The 25,339-nt window shown below is 46.0% G+C and overlaps 1 protein-coding gene across 2 annotated transcripts in view; it reads right to left on the bottom strand.

Annotated features, from left to right (window-relative positions):
• SVEP1 (sushi, von Willebrand factor type A, EGF and pentraxin domain containing 1) overlaps positions 1 to 25,339 on the bottom strand; it is a 137,424-nt gene that overhangs the window by 7,003 nt on the left and 105,082 nt on the right. For both annotated transcript variants that reach the window (XM_035140342.3, XM_035140343.3), the window contains 11 exons: positions 23,914 to 24,586; positions 19,802 to 22,590; positions 15,938 to 16,163; positions 14,240 to 14,395; positions 12,126 to 12,189; positions 11,386 to 11,559; positions 10,137 to 10,313; positions 9,710 to 9,883; positions 7,913 to 8,089; positions 6,947 to 7,117; positions 2,372 to 2,467 (listed from right to left, as the gene is read on the bottom strand). In XM_035140342.3, coding sequence (XP_034996233.3) covers positions 2,372 to 2,467; positions 6,947 to 7,117; positions 7,913 to 8,089; positions 9,710 to 9,883; positions 10,137 to 10,313; positions 11,386 to 11,559; positions 12,126 to 12,189; positions 14,240 to 14,395; positions 15,938 to 16,163; positions 19,802 to 22,590; positions 23,914 to 24,586 — 4,877 coding nt within the window. The remainder of the gene's footprint in view (positions 1 to 2,371; positions 2,468 to 6,946; positions 7,118 to 7,912; positions 8,090 to 9,709; positions 9,884 to 10,136; positions 10,314 to 11,385; positions 11,560 to 12,125; positions 12,190 to 14,239; positions 14,396 to 15,937; positions 16,164 to 19,801; positions 22,591 to 23,913; positions 24,587 to 25,339) is intronic.

Raw genomic sequence — 25,339 nt, 5'->3', positions numbered from 1 at the left:
CCGTAGACCATTGTGGTGGTATGGGGGAGAGAGGCAAGGGGTGGGGGGCATTCAGGGCCGGATTTCGGTTTGATGAGACCCTAAGCTACTGAAGGTAAAGGGGCCCTTTATATGTCCAGTTGTCCTTTGTCAACAACAAATTGTCGCTGTTTTTTGTGTTGAATATATGCTATATGGTAATTTATGGACCTAATAGGTATCTCAAGCCGTTGCCCTGCAACCATAAGAGGCCACAACAGGCAAACAGCCTGAGAGATTTGTTGATGAGTTTGCTAAGACTGCTGTTGATGTTCTTAGTAGCTCAGAAAAAGTTTTTGAACGTGCAAGCTTCAAGGAGGTTCAGGAATTGACTTCAAAAGATGCTCAACCATGGTTAGAAGCCATGAAAGCTGAAATTGATTCCTTAGATAGGAATGTAGATAGGAATATATAGGGTGTAGGCACCCTATATATAGAAATGAGCAAACCAGTGATATTTTAGGGAGCAGGCTAGCAGGCGGGGCCCATTATTTACATCACAGGAACCTACACAACACAAAACACTGTTGCTGCATGTAGGTTTCATTTTATTTGCTTTTTATCTTATATTTTGGAAATAATAATAATAATAATAATTTGTTTATCTAATATTTCCAACAGAAATATTAGAATACACTAATTTCTTAAAGATTAAAAGCTTCCCTAAACAGGGCTGCCTTCAGATCTCCTCTAAAAGTCTGGAAGTTGTTTTTCTCTTTGACATCTGGTGGGAGGGCATTCCACAGGTATTCTTCCTTTATCTTTTTTTGGGGGGGGGGCAAGAGAGTGGGGCCCTAAGCTATAGCTTGTTGAGCTTATACGTAAATCCGGCACTGGGGGCATTGCACTGGTGGAAATTCTCATGTGGGCTTCCGCTAGCAGAACCAGTTAGTCATGTTCAGAGGATCTTCTCTGAGCAAAACGTAGCTCAATACCACCCATTGCATTTCCCGTACAATATAGACAAACCATTTTAAAAAGAAAAGGCCCTGACAAGACCGTGTCGTTTCCATTTGCTTTGGCAGCTGGGGCACCAAATGCACCTGATTTGGCTCCCTTTCAACTGCCTGCTTGGCTATTACTCTCTGAAGTGCAAATTCAGGCTCGGAGTTGTTTATCTTTGGTGTATAATCAGTTCACCTGGTTACAAAAAACGCTAGCAAACGAAGATGATGTGCACTGGGTGCTCCTTGTAATATTTACGCCGCTGCTCTGTGTATATCTCAAACGATCTGAACTTGGCGGGTGCGGAGAGGGAAGAACTTTTGTGACTACATTTTATTACATTTGCTACTATTACAGCGCAACCCAGTGCAATATCTACTTAGGCGTACGTCCCACTGGGTTCAACGGGGGTTATTCCCAAGGTAAGCGTGCTGATAGGACTGTGGCCTCAGTATTTCATTAGCGATGGGTTATTTCTAGGGTTTCGCTGCAGATAGATGACCATGGCTGAGGGATGAATAATTGGCACGAACCAATAATGATACAGGATAGTGAGGAGATGGGAGTCTGAACTTCTCCATGGAAGACTGAACTTTTCACAATTTCTGGACCGATTCCGACAAGCACTGAAAACGCCAGTAATGTGGACGGAAATTTGGGATGCATACAGTCATATGATTATCGTCTTCCAAAACAACTACTCTATTCCGAACCTAAAAACGGAAACCGTAATGCTGGTGGTCAACAAAAGAAGTTTAAAGACTGTCTCAAGGCAAATCTAAAGAAATGTAGTATAAACACCAATAATTGGGAAACACTGGCCTGTGAGCGCTCCAACTGGAGAACAGCCTTTACCAAAGGTGTCATGGGCTTTGAAGACACTCGAACTCAGGACGCAAGGGAGAAACGTGCTAAGAGGAAGGCATGCTTGGCAAACCCTGACTGTGATCAACTCCCGCCTTGAAACCTATGTCCCCACTGTGGAAGGACGTGTGGATCCAGAATTGGCCCCCACAGTCACTTATGAACTCATTATTAAAACAGTGTTTATGGAATACAATCTTACTCAGCTATGAGTGATCGCCAGAGAAAGAAGACGATCTTGGAAGTAAAACGGAATCCGTTCTGGAAGTCTGTTTGACTTCCAAAACGTTCGAAAACCAAATTGTGGCTTCTAATTGGCTGCAGGAAGCTCCTGAAGCCAATCGGAAGCTGCGGAAGCCCAGTCGGAGGTTCAGCTTCCAAAAACATTCACAAACCGGAACAGTCACTTCCAGGTTTGCAACGTTCGGAAGCCGAAACATTCGGGAACTAAGCTGTTCGACTTCCAAGGTACGGCTGTAATTTCAGGTGCTTTAAGGTGGGTAGCACACACAGATTTTTTTAAAAAAATAATAAAGGTACGTACGCTCTTCACAGAGACGCCCCATCCATCCATCTGGGCAGGAACACACATTTGGTCTCTCACAGATGCCGCCATTCTGACACGGGAACCGGCAAATAGCTGGAAAGGGAAGCAGCATCAGGTTAGAGAACGTGAGGCAGTGAAAGCAGAGGATGCGCTACAGAACAGGACACATTCCAATCATTCTTGGCGTTAGGTGGTTTTCTGGGCAAAGTAGGTTTCCTTGCTTGTAAGGATTATCTGGTACAGCATACTGGATGAGCACCTTAATTAGTAGCCAGGAAGTCTTCAGCCGCTGAATTCATTTTCTTAGGTCGCCCTGTCAGCCTAAGCCCCCATCTGCAACACGGGAATAATATTATATTGATTTCCTACGGTTAGAACTCGTCTTTCCTGCAAGGAGCTCAAGGTGGCGCAGTTTGTTTTCTTTTCCCCATTTTATCAACCTGACAACCCTGTAAGGTAGGCTTGCCAGAGAGGAGGTGACTGTCCCAGGTCAGCCAGCGAGTTTCATCGCTGAGTGGTTGATTTATGTGGGATGTGGGATATAATCCATTGGTCCAGTCAAATGCAACATTCTTTATTTTCTTAGAGTGGACACAGGCAGGGGGGTATCTAGTCAGTGTAAGTTCCTGTTCCACTGGTCTGGAGCATTCTCCCCCTGCATGTGACTTGGGAGATGGGCATGGCTCTGGCTGACTCCATAAAAGAGCCAAGTCACACAGCCATTTTCTCAGTCTTGTCTTCTCTCGCTTGCTTGCTGCTCTCCTGCAGCCATTTTGTTCTCTTCATGTAATTTTGCTGTCTGCTGGCTCTCAGCTAGCAGCACATGAGCTCAATCTCCATGTGAGATGAACTCACAGATTGTTATGTAACTAACTAAGTAAAGCCTGCCTTTCAGAGATCAAATCTTGAACTGAAATGTGAGTAAACTTCTTGTTACTTTCAAGGAAAGACTCTTGTGTCTTTATTCTTTTAAGAGGGATAAAAGGGGACACCAGGGCAAGCCAGATTGGATTGCTTAACTAAAGAGATTCAAATGAATCTGCAAACCAGCTTCCTGTGATATTGAGGGGAATCTGCTCTGCTACACCACCCACTAGCGTGAGTGAAGGAAGGATAATACTTATTCAATATATCATTTCCTACTATCCTTAACATTCCCACATCCTAGGCCTTAGTCCAACACTCTACCCAGCTGTCAACAACAGGGTGCATTCCAGATGTTGCCGAACTACAACTCTTGTCATCCCTGGACTTAAGCCATGCTGGGAATCTAACAGCATCAGGAAAGCGCCACATTGACGTCTTCACTGGAGGTAAGACTGGCTTATTTTTACAGAGTTTCTGTAAATTCAATTCAGGATTATTGAAATAATATAGAAGAAATATTTGGCACAGTTAGGAAAAATTAGGTCTTGCATTTGCTGAAGCATGCTATAAATATGTATACAAGAGAACATTCATATGCACTGCTGCCCTCTAGTGGATTCAGTGTTTGACCTACTTCAATCCTTTTCAGTAGGTTAATAATAAAATGAAATGAAATGAAATATTCTGGACCTGGGACCATAGCTACCAAGTCTCCCATTTTTCGTGGGAAACCACTGGATTTTAATCCGTTTCCCGCTGTTATCCTAAATAGAAAAAAACCCCAGAAATCCCCTGGATTTCCTACCTGCCAGGGAGGCTCCATTTCGGGTGCCGCTCTGCCCATGTCTGGGCACCAGAAATCGGGCAGCGGTGGCACTGGAAGTTGCTTCTACGCATGTCCAAACACGCGTAGAAGCGACTTCCGGTGCTGCGCCGCTGCTGATCCCGCATTTTTCAGCGGGAGACTTGGCAGCTATGCCTGGGACTCACCCAGCCCGGTGAATCAGTTTACTGCTCTCCACCCACCCAATTACTGGCTTCAGGAACTTCCTTCCCTTGATATTGGTGGAACAGAGCTGGGCATCAACAGCATATTGACGGCACTTGGCTCCAAATCACAATGGCTGCTCCTGCAGTGACTTCGTACCCAGATACGAAACAGCATGGGCGAAAAGAATGATCCCTGCATAACCCCACAGAACAGCTCCCATGGGTTGAAGAAGCCATCCATTGCTGCTTTCTGAAATTGCTCTCATCAAGATTAAGAGTGGAACCACTACAAAGCAATGCACCCAGCTCCTAAATTCTGAAAGCAATCCAGAAGAATCAATGGGGGGAGGCACTCCTCTGAGTTCTCTCCCAACCAAGATCAACAAACTAGGCCAGGCACCCCCAACCTGTGGCCCTCCAGATGTTTTGGCCTACAACTCCCATGATCCCTAGCTAACAGGACCAGTGGTCGGGGAAGATGGGAATTGTAGTCCAAAACATCTGGAGGGCCAAAGTTTGGGGATGCCTGGACTAGGCTGACCAAGGCAGTTTCGGTCCCAAACCAGAACCTAGATAGTTACTTTGAGACTAGATGACTAATTCTTTCCAAGCACACCTGAAGCTGTCCTGCCACGACCTTCCCAAACACCTTACCAAAGAAGGAGATATGAGCAACTGGAAATTGACAGATATTTCTGGGTCCAGAGACCTCCTCTTGAGGGGATGAACCACTGCCTCTTTCAAAGCTTGTGGCACCACGACCCCTCTCACGGCAAGGCATGAAATCACCCCCTAGACCCAAGCAGTCAACTGCCTCTTGGGCTTGCTTTTATTAGCCAAGAAGGGCAAGAATGGGGAATATATGTAGGGGCTGGACCCCATCCATCATCTCCTCCTGGTCATCAGATTGCAGAAATTAAAACTGATCTGACAACACATTGGGCCACATGGTGGTCTAAGTACCTCTTATCAAACCCGTGTGAAGCACAGCGTCCAATGCGGAACGAATTTGAGCACTGTGTCACACTCACAATACCCAGAAAACCTGTCGCAGGGCAGTTACAGCATTTTGTCTCTTCACAGTACTTAGATCTACTAAGTATGCAGAATACTATGATTTTTGTTGGGAGTAATATATTCTGTACTTTCTCGAGGGGGATCTACAACTGGGAGTGAGCTGCTGAATACTGTATTGGTTTTTCCCTTGAGGTTACACTGAGTCACACTAAGTCTTACTGTCATGAATCCATGGGACAACTCCAGAGTTGCCAGAATATGACATGCAATCTGCTCAGAAACGGTCCCGACTTAAAGTACTCTCACTGCATTTTTAAGACTCGTATTAATTAATATGTCGTTAATTGGGTTAGAATGTATTGATTTGGCAACACCTGGGGCATTTCTTAATACTATTTATTGGTGCTAAAGCCCTACAGGGTTCACGTGAGTCATTGATGCCGACTGCTTTCCCGCTGCTTCTGATGTAGCCCCTTCAAAGGCTTAGGGGCTGGAGGTCTTTTTGCAATGCAAATAGTCTGCATTATTTATAATACACTTCTTCCTTTCTCTCTTTTTTAAAAAGCTCTCTGGGACATGAATCAGGAGAACACAGGAGCCTTTCTGCCTTTGGTCCTTTCTTCTATTACTTATTTTTTTTGGGTAGAAAGGCAAGGATGAATAATGCACAATATTTAATAGATTAAAGAGCTGCATACAATAAAGACAGCTGTCATTTCTGTTTGTAAATGCTCAATGTTTGCTAGGGGCAGATAATCCCACATCCTCTCAAACTGCTGCATGCAGCTGGATTGGGGCAATGTGCAGGTCAGCATAAGGTTGTCATATGTAGACACAAAATGTACACCAGCGCCATCCTTGCTTGCCCTTGCTGTAAAAAAGGTAAAGGTAAAGGACCCCTGGATGGTTAAGTCCAGTCAAAGGTGACTATGGGATTGCGGTGCTCATCTCGCTTTCAGGCTGAGGGAGCCGGCGTTTGTCCACAGAGAGTTTTCTGGGTCATGTGGCCAGCATGACTAAACCGCTTTTGGCACAACGGAACACCGTGATGGAAACCAGAGCGCAAGGAAACACCGTTTACCTTCCCGCCGCAGTGGTACTTATTTATCTACTTGCACAAAAGATGTGTGGGTGTTTTTTTTTAAAAGCTTTAAATTTAGAAGCCTGTTTCCTGAAAGATGTTGTCTCTGAATTCAGCACAGCAAAATCATGACTAAATTAGGAGGATCTCCACCGTCATGGTTCAACCAGGACACAGAGGTCCAGCTCCGAGGGCCTTCTGTCGGTTCCCTCCCTGCAAGAAGCGAAGTTATAGGGAACCAGGCAGAGGGCCTTCTCAGTGGTGGCGCCCACCCTGTGGAACGCCCTCCCATCAGATGTCAAGGAAATAAACAACTATCTGACTTTTAGAAGACGTCTGAAGGCAGCCCTGTTTAGGGAAGTTTCTAATGTTTGGTTTTTTATTGTGTTTTTAATATTCTGTTGGGGACCTCCCGGAGTGGCTGGGGAAACCCAGCCAGATGGATGGGGTATAAATAATGTATTATTATTATTATTATTATTATTATTATTATTATTATTATTATTTAGACAGTCAGTGCTTCTTTAAGAGTGAACACTGGGGAAACCTCTGGAAAATTCTAGAGAATGTGGCAGGATGGGCCTCTGGCACAGTTGTTATGGCAAAGGCCTATTTACCTCTGCAAGCTGGTGGCGTTGTCCAGGTTGTGTTCTCCAAACAAACGCTTCGGAGGGAGCCTTCCAGCATGTACCCGCTGTAGCACGAGTACGTCACCACATCTCCGTACTGATAAAACGTCCCACGGACCAAAGCGTTTGCTACGTGAGCCGGTGGTCCACAAGATATCTCTAAACAGACACAATAGCAAAACTGTGATTTAAATGGTAAAGCACATCACGATTTGACTCTGAAAAGACCTTTCAGGGAGCTTGAGGGGTAGGGAATTAGTCTGAATATCATATTTGACTTTAGCATTTATGGATATGCAAGGATGCCTGACTTCTAGGCACATGGTTTTTTGCATATGGATTCGGTTGGCAGGCTGGGGCTCCTTATATCTTCCCATATGGTCCCTCCCAGCTGCTGGCCAAATCTGAAAGGTGGGTGGGACTGTCCACTTGTCAATCAGCTGGCATAAGGACACATGGCACTTTGAAGCCCCAACAGCCAAGGAGATCATTGGGCCTTCAAAGCACCGGGTACTCCCTCCATTTGCACTGTGTGTGGGACTGAGTAGGCCCCCCCCCAGGCACAGCACAGAACAGCGAGGGGGTGCCTACATGGGGGTGCCTTGTTGGACCCCTTCAAAAAACCTTGCGCCTGGGGCCATAGCCCCCTGACCCCCACACTACGCCCCTGTCCTCCCCATTACATTTACATAAGACCCAAAATGTGAATCTCAACCTTCACAGGCAGAAGACTAGGCATGATTTCAAAGGCATGTCCAACTCTCTCAGATCGCTACTGACACCGATTGATATGATAATCAGCACTTTCACCTGAACGTGAATTAATGCAGACTGGCTTATAAAATCTATTTGTCGACTTGGTTTTGTGTTCTAGCTTCACTGGAGAGAGGAGCTTAATGTTGAAAGCTATTCTCAATAAAAACGAAAGTCGCTTTTCATTACTATATTACTTACTTTCACATTTAGCTCTCGTTGGAGTCCAGGCCTCATCAGAATTACAGGTTATGACAGACGGCCCTCGAAGCTGATAGCCCTCTCGGCATTTGATAAATACCTTTTGCCCGACATGAAAAGTTGTCTCCGATAGGAGGGCATTTTCTGGGATTATGAATGGCACGGGGCACGGATTTGCTGTTAACCGTAGGAAGAGGGGGGGAAATGCAGATAGTAAAAAACCCTGACATATCATTACTTAGTTAAATTACACTACCACTGAAAAATAGGCTTATTTATATTTAGTCCACAACAAGAGCTGTTACCTGTTCATCCCCCCCTTGTTCTGCCCGGACACTGAGGTCCAGCGCCAAGGGCCTTCTGGCGGTTCCCTCGCTACAAGAAGCCAAGTTACAGGGAACCAGGCAGAGGGCCTTCTTGGTAGTGGCACCCACCCTGTGGAACGCCCTCCCACCAGAGGTCAAAGAGAATAACAATTACCGGACATTTAGAAGGCATCTCAAGGCAGCACTGTTTAGGGAAGCTTTTAATGTTTGATGGATTTCTGTATTTTAATATTTTGTTGGAAGCCGCCCAGAGTGGCTGGGGGAACCCGGCCAGATGGGCGGGGTATAAATAAATTATTATTATTATTATTATTATTATTATTATTATTATTATTATTATTGCATTCTGTCCATTATTTTAAGTGTATGTTTAACAGTGTGGTACTTATCCATATATATACGTCAACAAAAAAATGGATCTTGCCCTCCCTGCCAATGGTGGCATGGAAGTCACCAAACAGAGATAGCAATGAAAGCCATTAAAGTGAAAAATGTAGGAGTCAAATTTAACATGTCTGGTTACACCCGCACAGTCTGGAAGTCACATTTTCCTGGTGTGTGATCAGACCTATTTAAAAACACCTTAGTCGTGATTGCAATTTGTTTCAAACTGTTTTCAATGTTGTATTTGGCCATCCTCATGGATCTCTCACAGTTATCATGTGTGGTTTGAACCACATACCTGGCTGGCTCAAATCACCTTTTCTACGCTCTGAAGTCCAACCTTTTCTAAGGAGAATGGAATGATCGTTGTGGAAAGGTTATGCCACAATGATCAGGAACGTCAGAGCCATAAAATGCAAGGGATTAGATGTAGTTTAGACTACATGATATGGTGCCTAGCCCCAACACCTGTACCTAAATTCCAATATGTAGTCTTTAATGTGGTAGGTAGAAGCTAAGGTAAAGGACCCCTGAACTGTTAAGTCCAGTCAAAGGTGACTATGGGATTGCGGCGCTCATCTAACTCTCAGGCCGAGGGAGCCAGCATTTGTCCACAGACAGATTTCTGGGTCATGTGGCCAGCATGGCTAAACCGCTTCTGGTGCAACGAAACACTGTGACAAGTGCCAGAGCTCATGGAAATGCCATTTACCTTCCCGCTGCAGCGGTACCTATTTATCTACTTGCACTGGTGTGCTTTCAAACTGCTAGGTTGGGAGGAGCTGGGACAGAGCAACGGGAGCTCATCTGTTGCGGGGATTCGAACCGCCGACCTTCCGATCGGCAAGCCCAAGAGGCTCAGTGGTTTGGACCACAGCGCCACCCGCGTCCCTTTTAATGTGGTTGAATTCTTTAAAGAGAATGTAGACCATAGCTAGTTATTTATGGTGGGCAAACCTTGATAAACTTCACCGAAGGCAAAAAGGCATACTCCAAATTAGAAGTACTTTGTTTTTAAAATTAGACTTCAACTTTTGCATGATACAAAGTAAAAAAGCTAGTTTCCATTACTGAGAAATGAACATACGTTTGCACTGAGGTATAGGATGGCTCCACATTCCTGCTTCTGTGCACTCAGCAATGGGCTCCCCTTCTAAGCTGTACCCTCTGTTGCAATAATATGCAGCCCTGCTCCCAACCGTGTTGTTTTCATAGACAGCATTGCCATTCTCAATGAATTCTGGATCTTCGCATCTGGTTTCTAAACAATGGTAAGTTAGTTAGGACAATTGTTTCTTTGCAGTGAATTGTTTAACAAGAGAAGCATCAGAAGAGCAACGAGGTTCTATCAGGGCTCCCCAACACCCCTCTGAAGATGTGGATATCTGTGAAGACAATCTGGACCTCTCACTCGTTTGGCATAAGAGGTCAGTGTATAAACAGATCGCCAGTGTCCCCAGCCACAAGAAAACTAGCAGGACACTCACAAATGCAAAACACAACCCACAAATCACCTTTGCAGGACGGAAAGGGTTTACTCCAGGTTCCATTGGCCAAGCAGGTGATGTTTTCGGGCCCAAGCAAGTGATATCCAAAATCGCATACAAAGGATATGTTACTTTTGTAGTATGTGTTTTCTACGGCTACAGGCAATGCATTTTCCACTCTTGGAGGTGGTTCACATCTTATGCCTGCAAGAGAAATGAAGCTTGTGGTCAGTGGAGAAAGAGCTTAATCGGGAGCCAGGTCTTGAATGGTATGGTAAGCAAAACCTTGACTTAGCTTAGCTTAGCATGGTGTGGGAGCCCTCTCTGAGAGACCACATGTTCTTGCAGTCCCAGTAAGTCACAATTCGTTTTACTAACAGCAGGAAACGGTTCTGTAGGGAAAGTGGGCGCAGGGAGGTTTTCCTTCCTCTTTTATAATGCTAGAACTTGGGGGACATTGAATGAAGCTGGGAAGATTCAAGACAGAAAGAAGGAAGCACTGGGTAAAGGTAAAGGGACCCCTGACCATTAGGTCCAGTCGTGACCGACTCTGGGGTTGCACACTCATCTCACATTATTGGCCGAGGGAGCCGGCGTATAGCTTCCAGGTCATGTGGCCAGCAGGACAAAGCCGCTTCTGGCGAACCAGAGCAGCACATGGAAACGCCGTTTACCTTCCCGCTGTAGCGGTTCCTATTTATCTACTTGCATTTTGACGTGCATTCAAACTGCTAGGTTGGCAGGAGCTGGGACCAAGCAACGGGAGCTCACCCCATTGCAGGGATTCGAACCGCTGACCTTCTGATCAGCAAGCCCTAGGCTCAGTGGTTTAACCCACAGCGCCACCTGGGTCCCCCCCATGGGATGTAGTGATGGCCAATGACTGATCCAGCATGCCTCATCTCATGGTCAGGTGATTCTGGGTTTTTAAAAAAAGATTTTGGTTTTTGATAATAGATTTCTTGGTACACATATGTGTTTTTGCCTATTGGTGGGTTTTGTTGTTTTTATTGTTTGTTGTACATTGCTCTGGGCTCCCTTTTGGAAGAAGGGCAATTCATAGCTTCAGTAAACAATAAATAATAATGCTAGGACTAATAAAACAATTTGGGGGGGGGGAAACTAAGACACCCATTCTTTCCCTTTTCCCTTGTTACATGACCACCAACATAGCTTTGCCTGAAGGAGAAGGCTTCGTTTTTCTACTGAAATTTACCTAATGTGATATACCTCTCACTTGGAGAACTTTTGTCAACAGACACTGGTATTTACTTACTCACACACGTAGGGGCCGAGGGGCTCCACTTCTTGTTAACATGGCAAATCCTTCGAGCTGGCCCCTGTAGCTCAAATCCCTGATCGCATTTGTAGAGAACTTCATCTCCAAGCACAAAATCTTTGCCGAGAATGGATCCATTATCTATTGATTCAGGGGGCCCACAGGATATCTCTGAATGAAAACAACACAGGTGATCTTTTCAGTAAAGACTGCATACACAGTACAGTGGTACTTTGGAAGTTGAACGGAATCCTTTCCGGACGTCTGCTCAACTCCCAAAACGTTTGGAAACCAAGGCACAGCTTCTAATTGGCTGCAGGAAGCTTCAGCAGCCAACTGGAACCTGCTGAACCCGCGTCGGACGTTCGGGTCCCAAATAACGTTTGCAAACCGGAACACTCACTTCCGGGTTTGCGGCGTTCAGGAGCCAAAACTTTCGACTTGCAAGGCGTTCAGAATCCAAGGTACGACTACTTAGCTTTGTTTACTTTGCTGGTATGGATGAGTTCGTGGTATGGATGGGGGGAGGGGAGCATCTCAGAATCTCTGCCTAGGACCCAAACAGACTCCGCAGTCAAAGTAATGGCCAGATGCATTTCAAATGAAATTTGAAAGAAACTGACCTACACCGGCAAAAGCAACGTAACATATTTCAATATTACACCTTTTTTGGGGGTGGTGGTGGTGGCCATGTTCAAATTAAGCTTGACATATAATAAAATTAATGCATAGCTTACTTCTGCAGACTGGTGTTGCTCCACTCCAGTGTTTATCTGCTCCACAAATACGCTCTGCATCACCCTATTGGGCAAAAGAATAATTCAGAAAAGAGCACAAAATATCCTGTTCTCACAGGAAATCTGATATTGGGCAGAGGAATCTTAGACCAGCAGATCTTTGTTTGAGCAAGGTTACATCAGCTAATTCTAGCAGATTCTCCTGCCCCACTGAAGCCCTGTATAAGAAAGCACACACAGTTCTGGAGGGGCTCAACCTCTGGAGCTGAGAGGAGGAGGAGGGAAAGGATAAATTGATTGCACAAGCTATCTCCTTCATGCACAACCACTGGGTACAGCCCAAGGAATAACAGAAGTAGAAAAGCATTATCAAAGAAATATGAAAGCATTCTCTCATAAGTCCGTGGGGGAGAGCTGGGTTGGCAACTTGAATAAAATATTTGGAGTGATGGGGTCCAGGTAAACCCCGTCTCACACAACCAATAAATGGGAACTGAAGAGGAGGGGTACCCTAGACAAAGCTCAATGAAGATTAAGCAATGGTCATGAAATGTCAAGTACAGGAGTTCCCCATCTCCCTTCTGGTGGCTCACCGATAAGAATCAACAAGCATTTGGTAGATTTATAGCCTTTTTATTACAGCATTCTGTTACAAGCACTAAACAGGCAACCCTCCGCAAGGATATTAGTTGCCTACTCTGACTCCTCCCCACTTCCGCAGCAAGAAGCGCTCCGATGGGAAGTTCCTCCCCAATGTCTTTTTTTTTCTCTGACACGCTCGGACCTCCAAGTTCAGGGGGAGGGAGGGGGTTCTCCCCCACTCTTGATTGATGTATCGCCCAGCTGCTCCCTCCCTTCTGGTTGCTTAGCTACTATATCATAGCTGGGTAGCTCCTTTCTTAACTGAGCAGCTTCTGTGTCTGCCTGTCTCCCTGTTTCTGGACGCTGGAAGCAAAGGGGGGCGGCGAATATTACCCCTCCTCTTCTGTTAGGAGCTGCTTTTCCTGCAACTGCATTCCCCAATCTTCTGATCCAGACCAGCCCCTGACATGGAATGCCAAGTGAGTATTGTGGGTTGGTGGTGGAAAAGGAAATTGAGTATCTTGGAAGGTTTTTTTTGTTGCAGGTCCCACTTGCGTCATTAAAACTGATCTGATTTTTTTAAAAGCGCCTTCTCTCATTTCCCTTCCTGATACTACTGTGTTCATCTTTTGCCTCTGAGTTCCACTGCGTTTTACCATTTTAATGTTATTGTGAAATATTTGGGAATTTGTTTACACAAGGGCAGCATACAAACATTTTAAATAATAAATAAACAAATACTCTCCCCTCCCATGATATTATGTTATTACTATGAACAACAAATATGCAGCATTTTTTTGGCATGTTAAGTATTTTAGAGTAATTATCTCCTTCATTAGAGTCATTAAGGCAACCCCATGGCATTAATGGACCGATCTACACAAGCAACAGAATGAGATGAGGGAATCCTGTAGATGTTGAGTTTACTGTACCATGCCAAACTGCAGGTTTGCAGAATCCTGTTTTCAAATGCTTCCTCATATGAAGATCTTTCAAATAAAAAATTAGCACCTCAGGCTGAAAAATTCTTACCCAGCCCTCTCCCTCGTGTGCTACTTTCAGGTTCGTTTTGTTTTTGTACAGCAAGAGAGTCAAAAATACGATTCGCTGCCTGCAATTTGAAGTGCTACAGCTCTCTCATCTCAGAACTACCAGTTTATTTGCCCCTCGTTGTGTTACACGTGGAGATCCAGCTACAGTCTAACAGATGCAGACCTACAACTAAAGCTTCACAAGCAATCATCCCAACTTGGGTCCAGTTTCTGGTGTACCAGTTTGAAAGGTGCATTGGACGTATAGCTTTGTGACTTAATTCTTTTAAGAATGGCTTTGCCAATCCCCGTGGTTTAATGAGTGGCAAATAAGATACACTTCATAAATGATGCAGCACATCTGCATTTTATTCTCAAGTGCAAATGATGGGTGCGAGAAGCTTTTCCCAATAAAGAGCTTCCTCCTGATTGAAACCTAGCATGCCATCTACTGGGCAACATACTAACCAACAGAATGAAGAAAAGATTGAATGGACTTACTTCCAACTCATAACCAGAACTGCATTTATAAAGAACCATGTCTTTGTAATTGTATCTGCTGCCAATCATTATTCCATGTTCTGGAGCCTCAGGCTTTCCACAGGAAACAGGAGCACAGATCTCGCTTGAAAACAATGGCATCCAGTTACCGTTATTCTAAAAAGAGGGGGGAAAGTATCTCCATGGCTTGCTAAGCAACAAATATCTTTTTTTAAAAAAACAAGATATATAAAGTGTAAACAGCCTAAGAACAAATAAGTTTGATATGCAGAGTTTAAGAAATGACTGGACTGAAGAATTGGGACGTTGACTAGTAGCTAGACCAGGGTTTCCCAAACCTGATCTCTAGCTGTTTTTGGACTACAACTCCCACCATCCCTAGCTAGCAGGACCAGTGGTCAGGGATGATGGGCTTTTTAGAATGGTGTCAGGGGTATGGCATGCCCTGTGCTTTTCTGGATTGCAACCTGCACTTTTTGGAATTGAGAAGAGCCATAACCAAAAGATCTGACGATTAGCAGAAAGGTGTTTAATCACACAGAAAGCATTATTTGGATCAAGAAAATGTTGAGTAGACATTATTTAGCAGCAAGAATTTCTTCCAAATTGTTGAATAGCATTTTTTAATTCTAAATATTTCAAATTCTGTAGACATAAACTGTTCCATGCCAAATTACAATGATGCAACCATTGCTTGCTAATCAAAGTCATTTAACAGTTTTCAGTAACGTGTTGTTATTCTGTCTCTCACAGCTGCAATAAACCTACCATTAAAATTATGGGCTGGTCATTTCTTCGTCAGAGGGCAAACGGGAAAATTTAGCAGGGGATCAAATACTTCCCCCCCCCTCACTGTATCTAGAAAAACAAAAGGATAAAACTCCACTACTTAATAGGAGCAGGGCCATGCTTCTCTAAGGAGGATAATTTGACACAATTCTCATATGTCAAGTTTTATTGAGGTGGCATGGAATGCCCTGCCTTTCAAATACAGAATTAACTTCCTCTAAATTCAACACTAAGGGTGCAATCCTATATATACACTTAAAGGTAAAGGTAAAGGACCCCTGACAGTTAAGTCCAGTTGCGGACGACTCTGGGGTTGCGGCGCTCATCTTGCTTTACTGGCCGAGGGAGCCGACGTTTGTCCGCAGACAGTTTTTCCAGGTCATGTGGCCAGCATGACTAAGCTGCTTCTGGCGAACCAGAGCAGCGCATGGAAACGCTGTTTACCTTCCTGCCGGAGCAGTACCTATTTATCTACTTGCACTTTGACGTGCTTTCGAACTGCTAGGTTAGCAGGAGCAGGGACCGAGCAACGGGAGCTCACCCCGCCGTAAGGAATCGAACCGCCGACCTTCTGATCGGCAAGCCCTAGTCTCAGCGGTTTAGACCACAGCGCCACCTGGGAATAAGTCCCATTTTTTGCACTGGGACTTACTTCTGAGTGGGAATGCATAGGATTGCGCTGCCAGTCTGGAACGGTGCTGTTATAAAAAGGTTACGAGGGAGGATTATTTTCATATCAATATTTTTTAAAACAGCAACGCAGTTTGGTTTTCATTTAGCAGAAGAAGAGCCTGGTGTAGGACCATAACATTATTATTTTGTTGCTCTTCAGGAATGACTTCAGTAGGCACAGATATATGACTATTAAGACAAGGATTAAAACAGAGCAAAAGTAAGACAAACCTTTACCTGGCATGTGGAAGTGTTTGCTCCATTCAGAAGATAGCCTTCCTGGCATGATAAGGTAATGCTCTTGTTCACGGTGAATTCATCACCCGAAATAATTACATTGGTTGTATTTGTTGGGAGGGAGCATTTTCTGGGGCAACAGGAAATACTGTTAGGGGACCAGTGCCCATCTTCCTGACAGGTGCATGTATCCATTTCTGTCTCCATCACATAACCCTCCAGACATCTGCAACATGTAAGTCACACCGGGGTCACCAGCAATAGGTACATATTGCATGCTCTGAACTGCTGAAGTAAATCCTAAGGTACACCTGCTAGCTGTTTTTGATAAAATAAGACGCCTTACGTAAGACTTGAAGATAAAAATTTACCTGTCAGGCTGGCAACAGTTGAACAACAAATATTATTCGCATATCTATTAATGAATACAGTGGTACCTCGGGTTACAAACGCTTCAGGTTACAGACTCCGCTAACCCAGAAATAGTACCTCAGGTTAAGAACTTTACCTCAGGATGAGAACAGAAATCGCGCGGTGGTGGCACAGCGGCAGCAGCAGGAGGCCCCATTAGCTAAAGTGGTGCTTCAGGTTAAGAACAGTTTCAGGTTAAGAACGGACCTCTGGAAGGAATTACAGTAAGTTCTTAACCCGAGGTACCACTGTACAATGCATCTCCCTCCCTTGAGCCCAAGAGAGGGTTTAATCCACGGGTGTCAAACACAAGGCCCGGGGGCCAAATCCGGCCCGCCAGACTTCGTCATGTGGCCCGCCGAGCGCCCCAGCCAGCGGGACCCAGCAGCGGGACCTTGCTGCTGAAGCGTCGCGCCGACAAAGCGCCGACAAACAGCTGGGGCCTGGAGGGTAGAAAGGCGGCTGGAGCAGCGCTGCGTGGAGCACCCCGAGCCACAGCAGGAGAAGGAGGAGGCAGCTTGCCGGGTCAGCGCCCAGCAGCGCCGCACGGAGAGTCCCGAGCCTCTGCGACGCAGCAGTGCTCTGTAGCACTTTGAATCCTCCTCCTCCTGCCACGGCTCGGCGCCTGGAAACGGCTGCTGCTGCTGAAGCACAGACAAAGCACTCAGCAGCACCGCATGGAGGAGGAGGATGATTCAAAGTGCTACAGAGCACTGCTGCGTCCCAGAGGCTCGGGACTCTCCATACGGCGCTGCCGGGCACCGACCCGGCAAGCCGCCTCCTCCTCCTCCTCTTGCCTCACCTCCTCCTCCTCCTGCCGCGGCTCAGCCTCATGAACGTGAGCTCAGCAGCGGCTCAGCCTCACGAACGTGCAACTCTGAGGCTTTACGCACGTCTCCTAAAACGGACACCCGCTGCCTCATGCTGCACGGGAAATGCTTTTTGCCCCTGGGTCCCTTCGCGCTCTTTTCTGGCGCTGAATCAAGGTGGCGACCCCCCCTTCCCTTTCTTTCTTCCTCTCTCTCTCGTTCTTATTCTTTCTTTCCCTCTCCTTCCTTCCTTCTTTATCTCTGTCTTCTCTCCCTCTTTCTTTTTCTTTCCTTCTTTATTCCCTTCCTTCTTTCCTACTCTTCTTTCTCTCCCCTCTTTCCTTCCTTCATCTCTCCCTCCCACTCCCTCTTTTCTTCCTTCCTTCCTCCCTCCCCTCCCCTCCCTCTCCCTCTCCTCAGAAACATAGGATGCTGCTTTATACTTCTGGCCCTTAAACCCTGGAACCAGGAGAACAGCTCCAGTGAGTCAACCTCAGCCAGTCCCTTTGGTGAAGGGTGGTGGCTCACTGGCAGAACATCTGTCCTGCATGCAGAAGGACCCCAGCATCTCCAGGTACCAGTAGCTCTGCAAAGCTCCTGCATGAAACCCTAGCGAGTCTCCACCACCCAGTGCAGTTACCAAAAATCATTTTTCAATAAATTGTACAATAATTGTACATTTGAATATCTACTTGCCATTATTCTGACTATGTTAGTTATTACTTACATTATTACAAAAAACAGTAATAATTGAATGCAGTGACAATAATTTATGATAATAGTGGACACATAGTCCTACAGATACAACCGGCCCTTTGAGGGTGACCAAACTGCTGATGCGGCCCCCGATGAATTTGAGTTTGACACCCCTGAATCCCTTTTGCTTTCAAAGCTCCTTCATAGCAGTGCACAAGCTATTAATCCATAGCTTGCCTGTCTTCACAAACACCTCCAGACAGCACCTGCATGAAGCCACCTTTTCAAATAATCAACTAACAGAATGACCAACCAACTCCCAAACGCCAACTGCCACCTCCTTTCCCCCAATACCGTTTATTCTTTGTGAAATAAAATTACAATGCAAACACAAAACAAGCATCTGTAGGGGATGACTGTGTCTGATGACTTAACAATCTTACATCTTGTAAGGGGAGAAAGGAAGCTTGCCATAAAACAACCTGAGCAGGGTTTAATGGAGATGGAAAGGTGCTTCAGAGAGCAGTTTGCAAACCGTTCTCTGAAGTGACTCCCCATCTCCATTAAACGGTGGTGTTCAAACCCCATTAAAAGGTGGGCTGAGCTGTGATGGGGAGGAGCTTAAGGTTAGTTGGGAGTGGAATGGGAGGTTGGAGGTTGGAGTGAGCTGTGAGGGGATGGGTGAGGTGCAAACAGAGGAGGGTTTTGGTCAGGTATAAAGAGAGATTGGCGAGGTATGGGGGGAAGCAGGGTTGGCAGGTCGGCAGAGCAATCAGGAGTAGCAACCCCAAGTTATGTATGTATGTATGTATGTATGTATGTATGTATGTATGTATGTATAGTGGAACCTCGGTTTATGAACACCTCGGCTTACGAATTTTCGGTTTACGAACGCCGCGGACCCATCTGGAACGGATTAATTCACTTTCCATTACTTTCTTTTTTTCTCCCCCCCTTTTACTTTCAATGGGAAAGTTCGCTTCAGTTTATGAATGCTTCAGTTTATGAACAGATTTCAGGAACCAATTACACCCATGCTTTGGGTTAAGTACGCTTCAGAATGAGTACTCCGCAGACCCGTCTGGAACGGATTAATCCACTTTCCATTACTTTCAATGGGAAAGTTCGCTTCAGTTTATGAACGCTTCAGTTTATGAACGCTTCAGTTTATGAACAGACTTCCAGAACCAATTGTGTTCATAAACCGAGGTACCACTGTATGTACATATGTGATGCTAGGCATTCTAAGGCGGACTAGGGCTTGTAAATACAGTGGTACCTTAGTTTAAGCACAGCTTAGTTTATGAACAACTTGGATTAAGAACGCTGCAAACCCGGAAGTCAATGTTTTGGTTTGTGGACTTTGCCTTGGAAGCAGAATATGTTCCGCTTCCTGTTGAGCGTTTTCCATTTGTAAATTGAGTCCCCCGCTGCTATGGGAAAGCACGCCTTGGTTTAAGAATGCTTTGGTTTAAAAACAGACTTCCGGAACGCATTAAGTTCATAAACCAAGGTACCACTGTATATTGATATATTGTCCAAAGCCAGTTGGAAGTCCATATAGTGATATCAGTTTCATAATTTTTGACCTGGCAACATATCACCAATCGTGTTTGTGTGCTATGGAAAAACAATGATTGTTTTGTGGGGGAAACAGTGAAGCCAGCCAAGGCTTCTCTCTATTTTTGTAGTCCCTGTTAACTCTGCCGGTTCAGCTCTCCCCTGCCTCTTGCAAGGGGCAGTGAATCAAAAGAGCAGGCCCTGGCAAAATCCACGATGCCGGAAAAACCACAAAGCCAGCCAATGACTCTCCATAGTTCCCTCCTTATTTCAGACATCATGATTTATTGGTATGTTGTGATATTTTTGCTGGTGATATATCGCGATGCTGGAAACCAGGTATCGCCCAGGCCTAATACTCTTAGACTGGCATGTGAATTCTTCTTACCTGTACTGTACTTTGCTCCCATAGGCTTGCGACTCTCCAACGGCAACTGCGTGAAGGACAGAAGGTGGTGGCCCACAAGTCAGTAAGGTGCAGCTTGGATAGGGCTTGGTCCAGGCTCCCTTTTCCGTGCACGTCAATTCTGATCTCCCTTGCATCACGTAGCCCAGTTCGCAATTATAAACGATGGCATTCTGGTCTACAGAGCTGCTCCCGTTGATGAATGCGTTGGGGATTGTTGGCGGGGGGCCGCATGAGATCTTCCCACAGTGCGGAAAGCCAGAACTCCATCTGCCGGCAGCTTCACACGTGATTTCTGTGGGTCCTAGCAGCTTGAAACCTTCCAGGCACTGAAACTCTACCCTCTCGCCGCAGCTGAAATGGTTGCCTACAACTGCCCCGTTCTGAATCACGGGCACAGGGCATTCGCAAGGCAGGCAAGAGGGGGCTGTTCCGTTCCACATCCCATTAGACATACACTGCCTCACTGGGTTCCCCTGTAACTCATAGCCAGGAAAGCAGATGTACTTTATATATTTCCCATAAGTGAAGACCGAGCCGTTCAGAAAGCCGTGAGAGATGTCCTCAGGAGGCTCACAGCTGACAGACTCACAGAAAGGAGCCTCTCTATCCCAGTTACTGTCAGCCTGACAGATACGTATGGCTGCACCACGCAATACATACCCTTCGTCACAGCGATGCTCAATTCTCTTCCCAAAACCAAATTCCGACCCCTTAGTCTGGCCGTGACGAAGCGCCGGTGGTTCGGGACATTGGATCATCCGGCATAGCGGAGATCTCCCACTCCATCGTCCGTCTGCAAGGCAGACTCTCCTCTGGTCCCCTTCCAGGACAAAACCTTCTTTGCAGCTGTACTCAATATGTTTTTGGAACGTATATTCCTCTCCTAGCACTTGGCCGTTCTCTAAATTAGGGATTTGGCTGCAGGAAATGGGAAGGCAGATCGGCTCATCCCCATCCCAATTCTGATCGGCCTGGCACGTTCTCTTACCTGGACCATTTAACTGAAACCCAGGGTCGCACTCATAGTGGACCACGCTCCCGTAGGTGCGACCTTCCCCTCTTATTGTGCCATTCGTGGGCCTGCTGAGCCCTGTACATGATGCTACTTTGCAAATTGGGGCTTCGTCACTCCACTGCCCATTGGGCATACAAAGCCTCGTTTCTGAGCCCACCAGCTTGTACCCTGGTTTGCAGGTATACTTCACAGAGCTACCAAGCGTGTTCTCTGTAAAATTCGCGAAGCCGTTTTCCGGGTGCGGCAGCAATTCGCACCGACTGGAGACACAGACAGGGGCACTGCCGTTCCACATGCCGTCCTCTTGGCAAGCCAGCTTGGAATTCCCTAAGAGTTCGTAGCCAGGGTAGCAGCTATACAACACCATAGTCCCATATAAGTACCCTGACAACGGCAGCGTGTTAATGGCCTTTGAATAAATTTGCATGTCTTTCTGGTTATCAAGTATTAGGGAGTAAAAAGGTGGGCTGGCCGTAGGGAACCCCTCTTCAAACCCTCCTCCATGGTCAAAAAGCTTCTCATTGCTGCTAATTGCTATATATCCCCCAAAATCTATATGGGGAGGAAGGCCACAATCCGTCGGCAGGCATACTGGGCTAACACTAGACCAACCTGACTCTTCACAAGTCTGCATGGCAAGACCTGACAGCTGAAACCCTGGCATACAGCTGTATATCACCATAGCGCCATAGCTGTAATCTGCACCTTCGACGAAGCCGTTCTCAATGGGCTGCGGAGGATCGCAGTTGATAGCTCTGCAAGAGGGAATTTCCGCATCCCACTCCCTTGTCTCCAGGCAGCTCAGGACACTTTCCCCTTCAAGCTGGAATCCTCTGTCGCATGAGTAGGTAACGGTCTGCCTGTAGTGCAGGTCAACATACGAATATCGGCCATTCTGAATCTCCCTGGGCTTGGAACACTCAATGGGTTTGCAAGTTGGCTTCCTCCCAAGCCAGTGGCCGTCCTCCCCGCAAAGTATGGTCATGTTCCCCACTAGCTCAAAGCCCGGTTTGCAATTATACAAAGCAGTGCTGAGGTAGGTAAGGCCTTGCACGTCTACAATGCCGTTCTCAACTTCCGCTGGCTGTGGGCACTCCACCGGAATGCATTCTGGCAGCGGGCTGCTCCACGTACCGTCGGCTTGGCAGCTGATGGTCGAAACACCTTTCAGCAAAAAACCATCCATGCACGTGTAGCTCACGGTGTTGCCAAAATGAAGGGAAGACACCAGAGAGTCCGAAAAGGGAATGTAAGGCGGCCTAGGGCACAGTATAGCTTGGCAAATAGGGAAAGAATCGTTCCACTGTTGGGACGTCAAACATTTCAATACGGAGGCACCGTGCAAAGCGAAGCCCTCTTTGCATGAAAACTGCACCACGCCTACTTGGCCAGCCATCTCCTTCATGACCAGCTGATTCTCAATTAGCGGTGGCTCAGAGCACTTTGTCGGGACGCATTTGGGGTTTTGTTTTCGGTTCCACACCCCAGAGTTCTGACAAGTCCAGGAGGCATCTCCCATCAGCTCATAGCCTTCGTCGCAGAAGAACCTGACTTTTGCTCCCACTTCAAAACCTTCTCCCTTGCTGAAGCCATGCTGGAGAGGAGGTGGTTTTGCACAAGTGACAAGTGTGCAGAAAGGGGTACTCTGCCACTGACGGTTAGCTTGGCAAGTGATTGTTGCACTTCCATTCAGTTGATAACCAGGATTGCACCGAAATCTCACTTCGCTCCCAAAGGAACGCCCTGTTGCAACCTGTAAAACGGACCAGAACAAACTTTAGGGCTTACAAAACGTTGCACACCTAGCAGATAAACACTGACTTCTGACAGTTCATAAATGTTAAGGCTTTGACTGCGAGAACGACAAATACCATTCCCCCCCTATCCCCCACTTAAACAGTTAAAGATTGTCACCAATTCCAGTCTTTCTCTGTGCAACTGAGGTGGTGCATTCGCTGTGTGGCCAGTTTCATAGGACCGGATGAAACAAAAACTCCAAAAATTGAATGTTGAAAGACAGTATTATCAACAAAACACAAACTCAAAGTGAAATAAATGTGCCTGTACACCTGAACAGGTTTTGCTACCCCTTTCAGCATTTTTATGGATACTGAATGGGAAAAGTGATATTGGATACATCTTTTGGTTATCCCTAAATATCTGCCCACCATCTGTACAACCTTTCAAGCTCTATGCGGCCTAGGACCCTCGTACTTGCGGGAATGCCTCTCCTGGTATGTCCCGCAGAGGACCCTAAGGTCCATGAATAATAATAGCTTAAAGGTCCTGGGCTCTAAGGAAGCCAAACTACCCTCCACCAGGGCCAGGGCTTTTTCAGTGATGGCTCCAACCTGGTGGAATGCCCTGTCCCACGAGACTAGGGCCCTGCAGGACTTGATCCCCTTCCACAGGCCCTGTAAGACAGAGCTATTCCGCCTGGCCTTCAATTTGAATTAGCATGATCCTCCATTCCCCTTTCCCTTTCCTTTTCCATGAGGAAACCCTTTTGGGACCCCACATTTAAACTCTTCCCTGGTTTCCTTGCTGGCCCTAGCAGGACCAAACTTGGCCAGTTAGCCCTGGCGATTACTTGACGTTTACTAAACTGGGTCCCCCCCCCAAATGAGCCTGATTTTTTTGAATTTTATTGACATGGATGCTATACTTATGTTGTATTTTATGCTGTTTTTAAACTGTTTTTAAAGTTGCTTTTAACTAATGTTTCATATTTGCTGTTAGCCGCCCTGAGCCCAGTTTTCAAATTGGGAAGGGCGGGGTATAAATAAAAATTTATTATTTATTATTATCATTACAGGGAAAAAAAAACCATTAAACTCAGCCAGCGAAATGTTTCCTGGATTTCTTAGTGTCCTGTTTAAAAGCACTTCACTTATCGGATTAAGTTGCACATATCTGGTTTTTAGAAGTCTGATTCAGAGACTAATGCATTTCCATAACTACCTTAAACAACAATTCTGCTTTTAATTATTTTTTCCCAAGTTCATTGGCCTGGACTTTGAAACTACTGAACCTTCCAGTTTCTAATGCTGCCTATGCTCAAGGCCTTAGCCAGTACCTCAATGACTCCATTTGCAAGTTTGGGTGGTTCCCCACAGGACACTGGGTGACAGGTGGGCATAGCAGCGCTCCACGTTCCGTTTGCCTCGCATGTCCTCTTCTTCTCTCCTTTGATATAGTACCCTTTAGTGCAGCTGTAAGCCACGATGGCCCCAAAACTGTAATTTGTGCCGATTGCATAACCGTTCTTAATGCCTGCTGGTTCTCCGCAGCGAACGGGAATGCACTGGATAGTCAAAGGAGAAGGGTTCCATTGTCCTCCCCGAACACACTCAATCTTAGCGGACGTGTTTAAGACAAAGCCCTCTGCGCACTTGAAGCTCACAACGGACCCGGCTGCAAATTTGGCCTTGTTTGACGATTCCAAGATGCTGTAAGGCGCAGGCAGCGGTCTCTCGCAGAAGTCGGCGATACATTCCGGAATGTCTTTGTCATCCGGGGGCACCCACTTCCCCTGGGCATTGCACAGCAGCTGGGCATTGCCAGCTAAACTGTACCCATCAGTGCAGTAGTAGATCGCTATATCGCCGAAGAGACGGTGGCCGCTTTCCGGAGAGGCATGTTCCACAGGGGGAGACTCATCGCATGAAACGGCCACACATTGCTGGTGACTCAGGTTCCACTTGCCGCTCGCCAAGCATTCCACAGTTTCAGGGCCTATTAATGTGTAGCTGTGGAATGGAAAGGAAAAGCAACGTTAGACTCATAATAGAACGGACTTCTAACATCATACAGTGGTGATAATAATAATAATAATAATAATAATAATAATAATAATAATAATAATATAACCTTCCTTCTTAATTGTTAGAAATATGACTCCTAATTCAAAGCACGTTTTTTAAAATTATTATAACAAATACATTTAGCCACCTACTGCCTCCCAGGAAGCATGCTTAGGGTCTCAGGCAGTGTCATGCTGGCCTGGTTTGCAAGTCATGGTGGTAGTAGTAGTAGTAGTAGTAGTAGTAGTAGTAGTAATAATAATAATAATAATAATTTATTTATTTATACCCCACCCATCTGGCTGAGTCTCCCCAGCCACTCTGGGCGGCTCCCAATCGAATATTAAAACAATACAGCATTAAATATTAAAAACTTCCCTAAACAGGGCTGCCTTCAGATGTCTTTTAAAAGTAGGATAGCTATTTATTTCCTTGACATCTGTTGGAAGGGCGTTCCAACAGGGTGGGTGCCACTACCGAGAAGGCCCTCTGTCTGGTTTCCTATAACTTCACTTCTCGCAATGAGGGAACCGCCAGAACAGAAGGCCCTCGGCGCTGGATCTCAGTATCCGGGCAGAACGATGGGGGTGGAGACGCTCCTTCAGGTATACAGGACCGAGGCCGTTTAGGGCTTTAAAGATCAACACCAACACTTTGAATTGTGCTCAGAAATGTACTGGGAGCCAATGTACCTCTCTC

Source organism: Zootoca vivipara, chromosome 15 (genome assembly GCF_965207765.1).
Source record: "Zootoca vivipara chromosome 15, rZooViv2.hap1.1, whole genome shotgun sequence".
In the NCBI taxonomy this organism is placed as follows: domain Eukaryota; kingdom Metazoa; phylum Chordata; class Lepidosauria; order Squamata; family Lacertidae; genus Zootoca; species Zootoca vivipara.
This window is presented reverse-complemented; position numbering and strand designations above follow the sequence as displayed.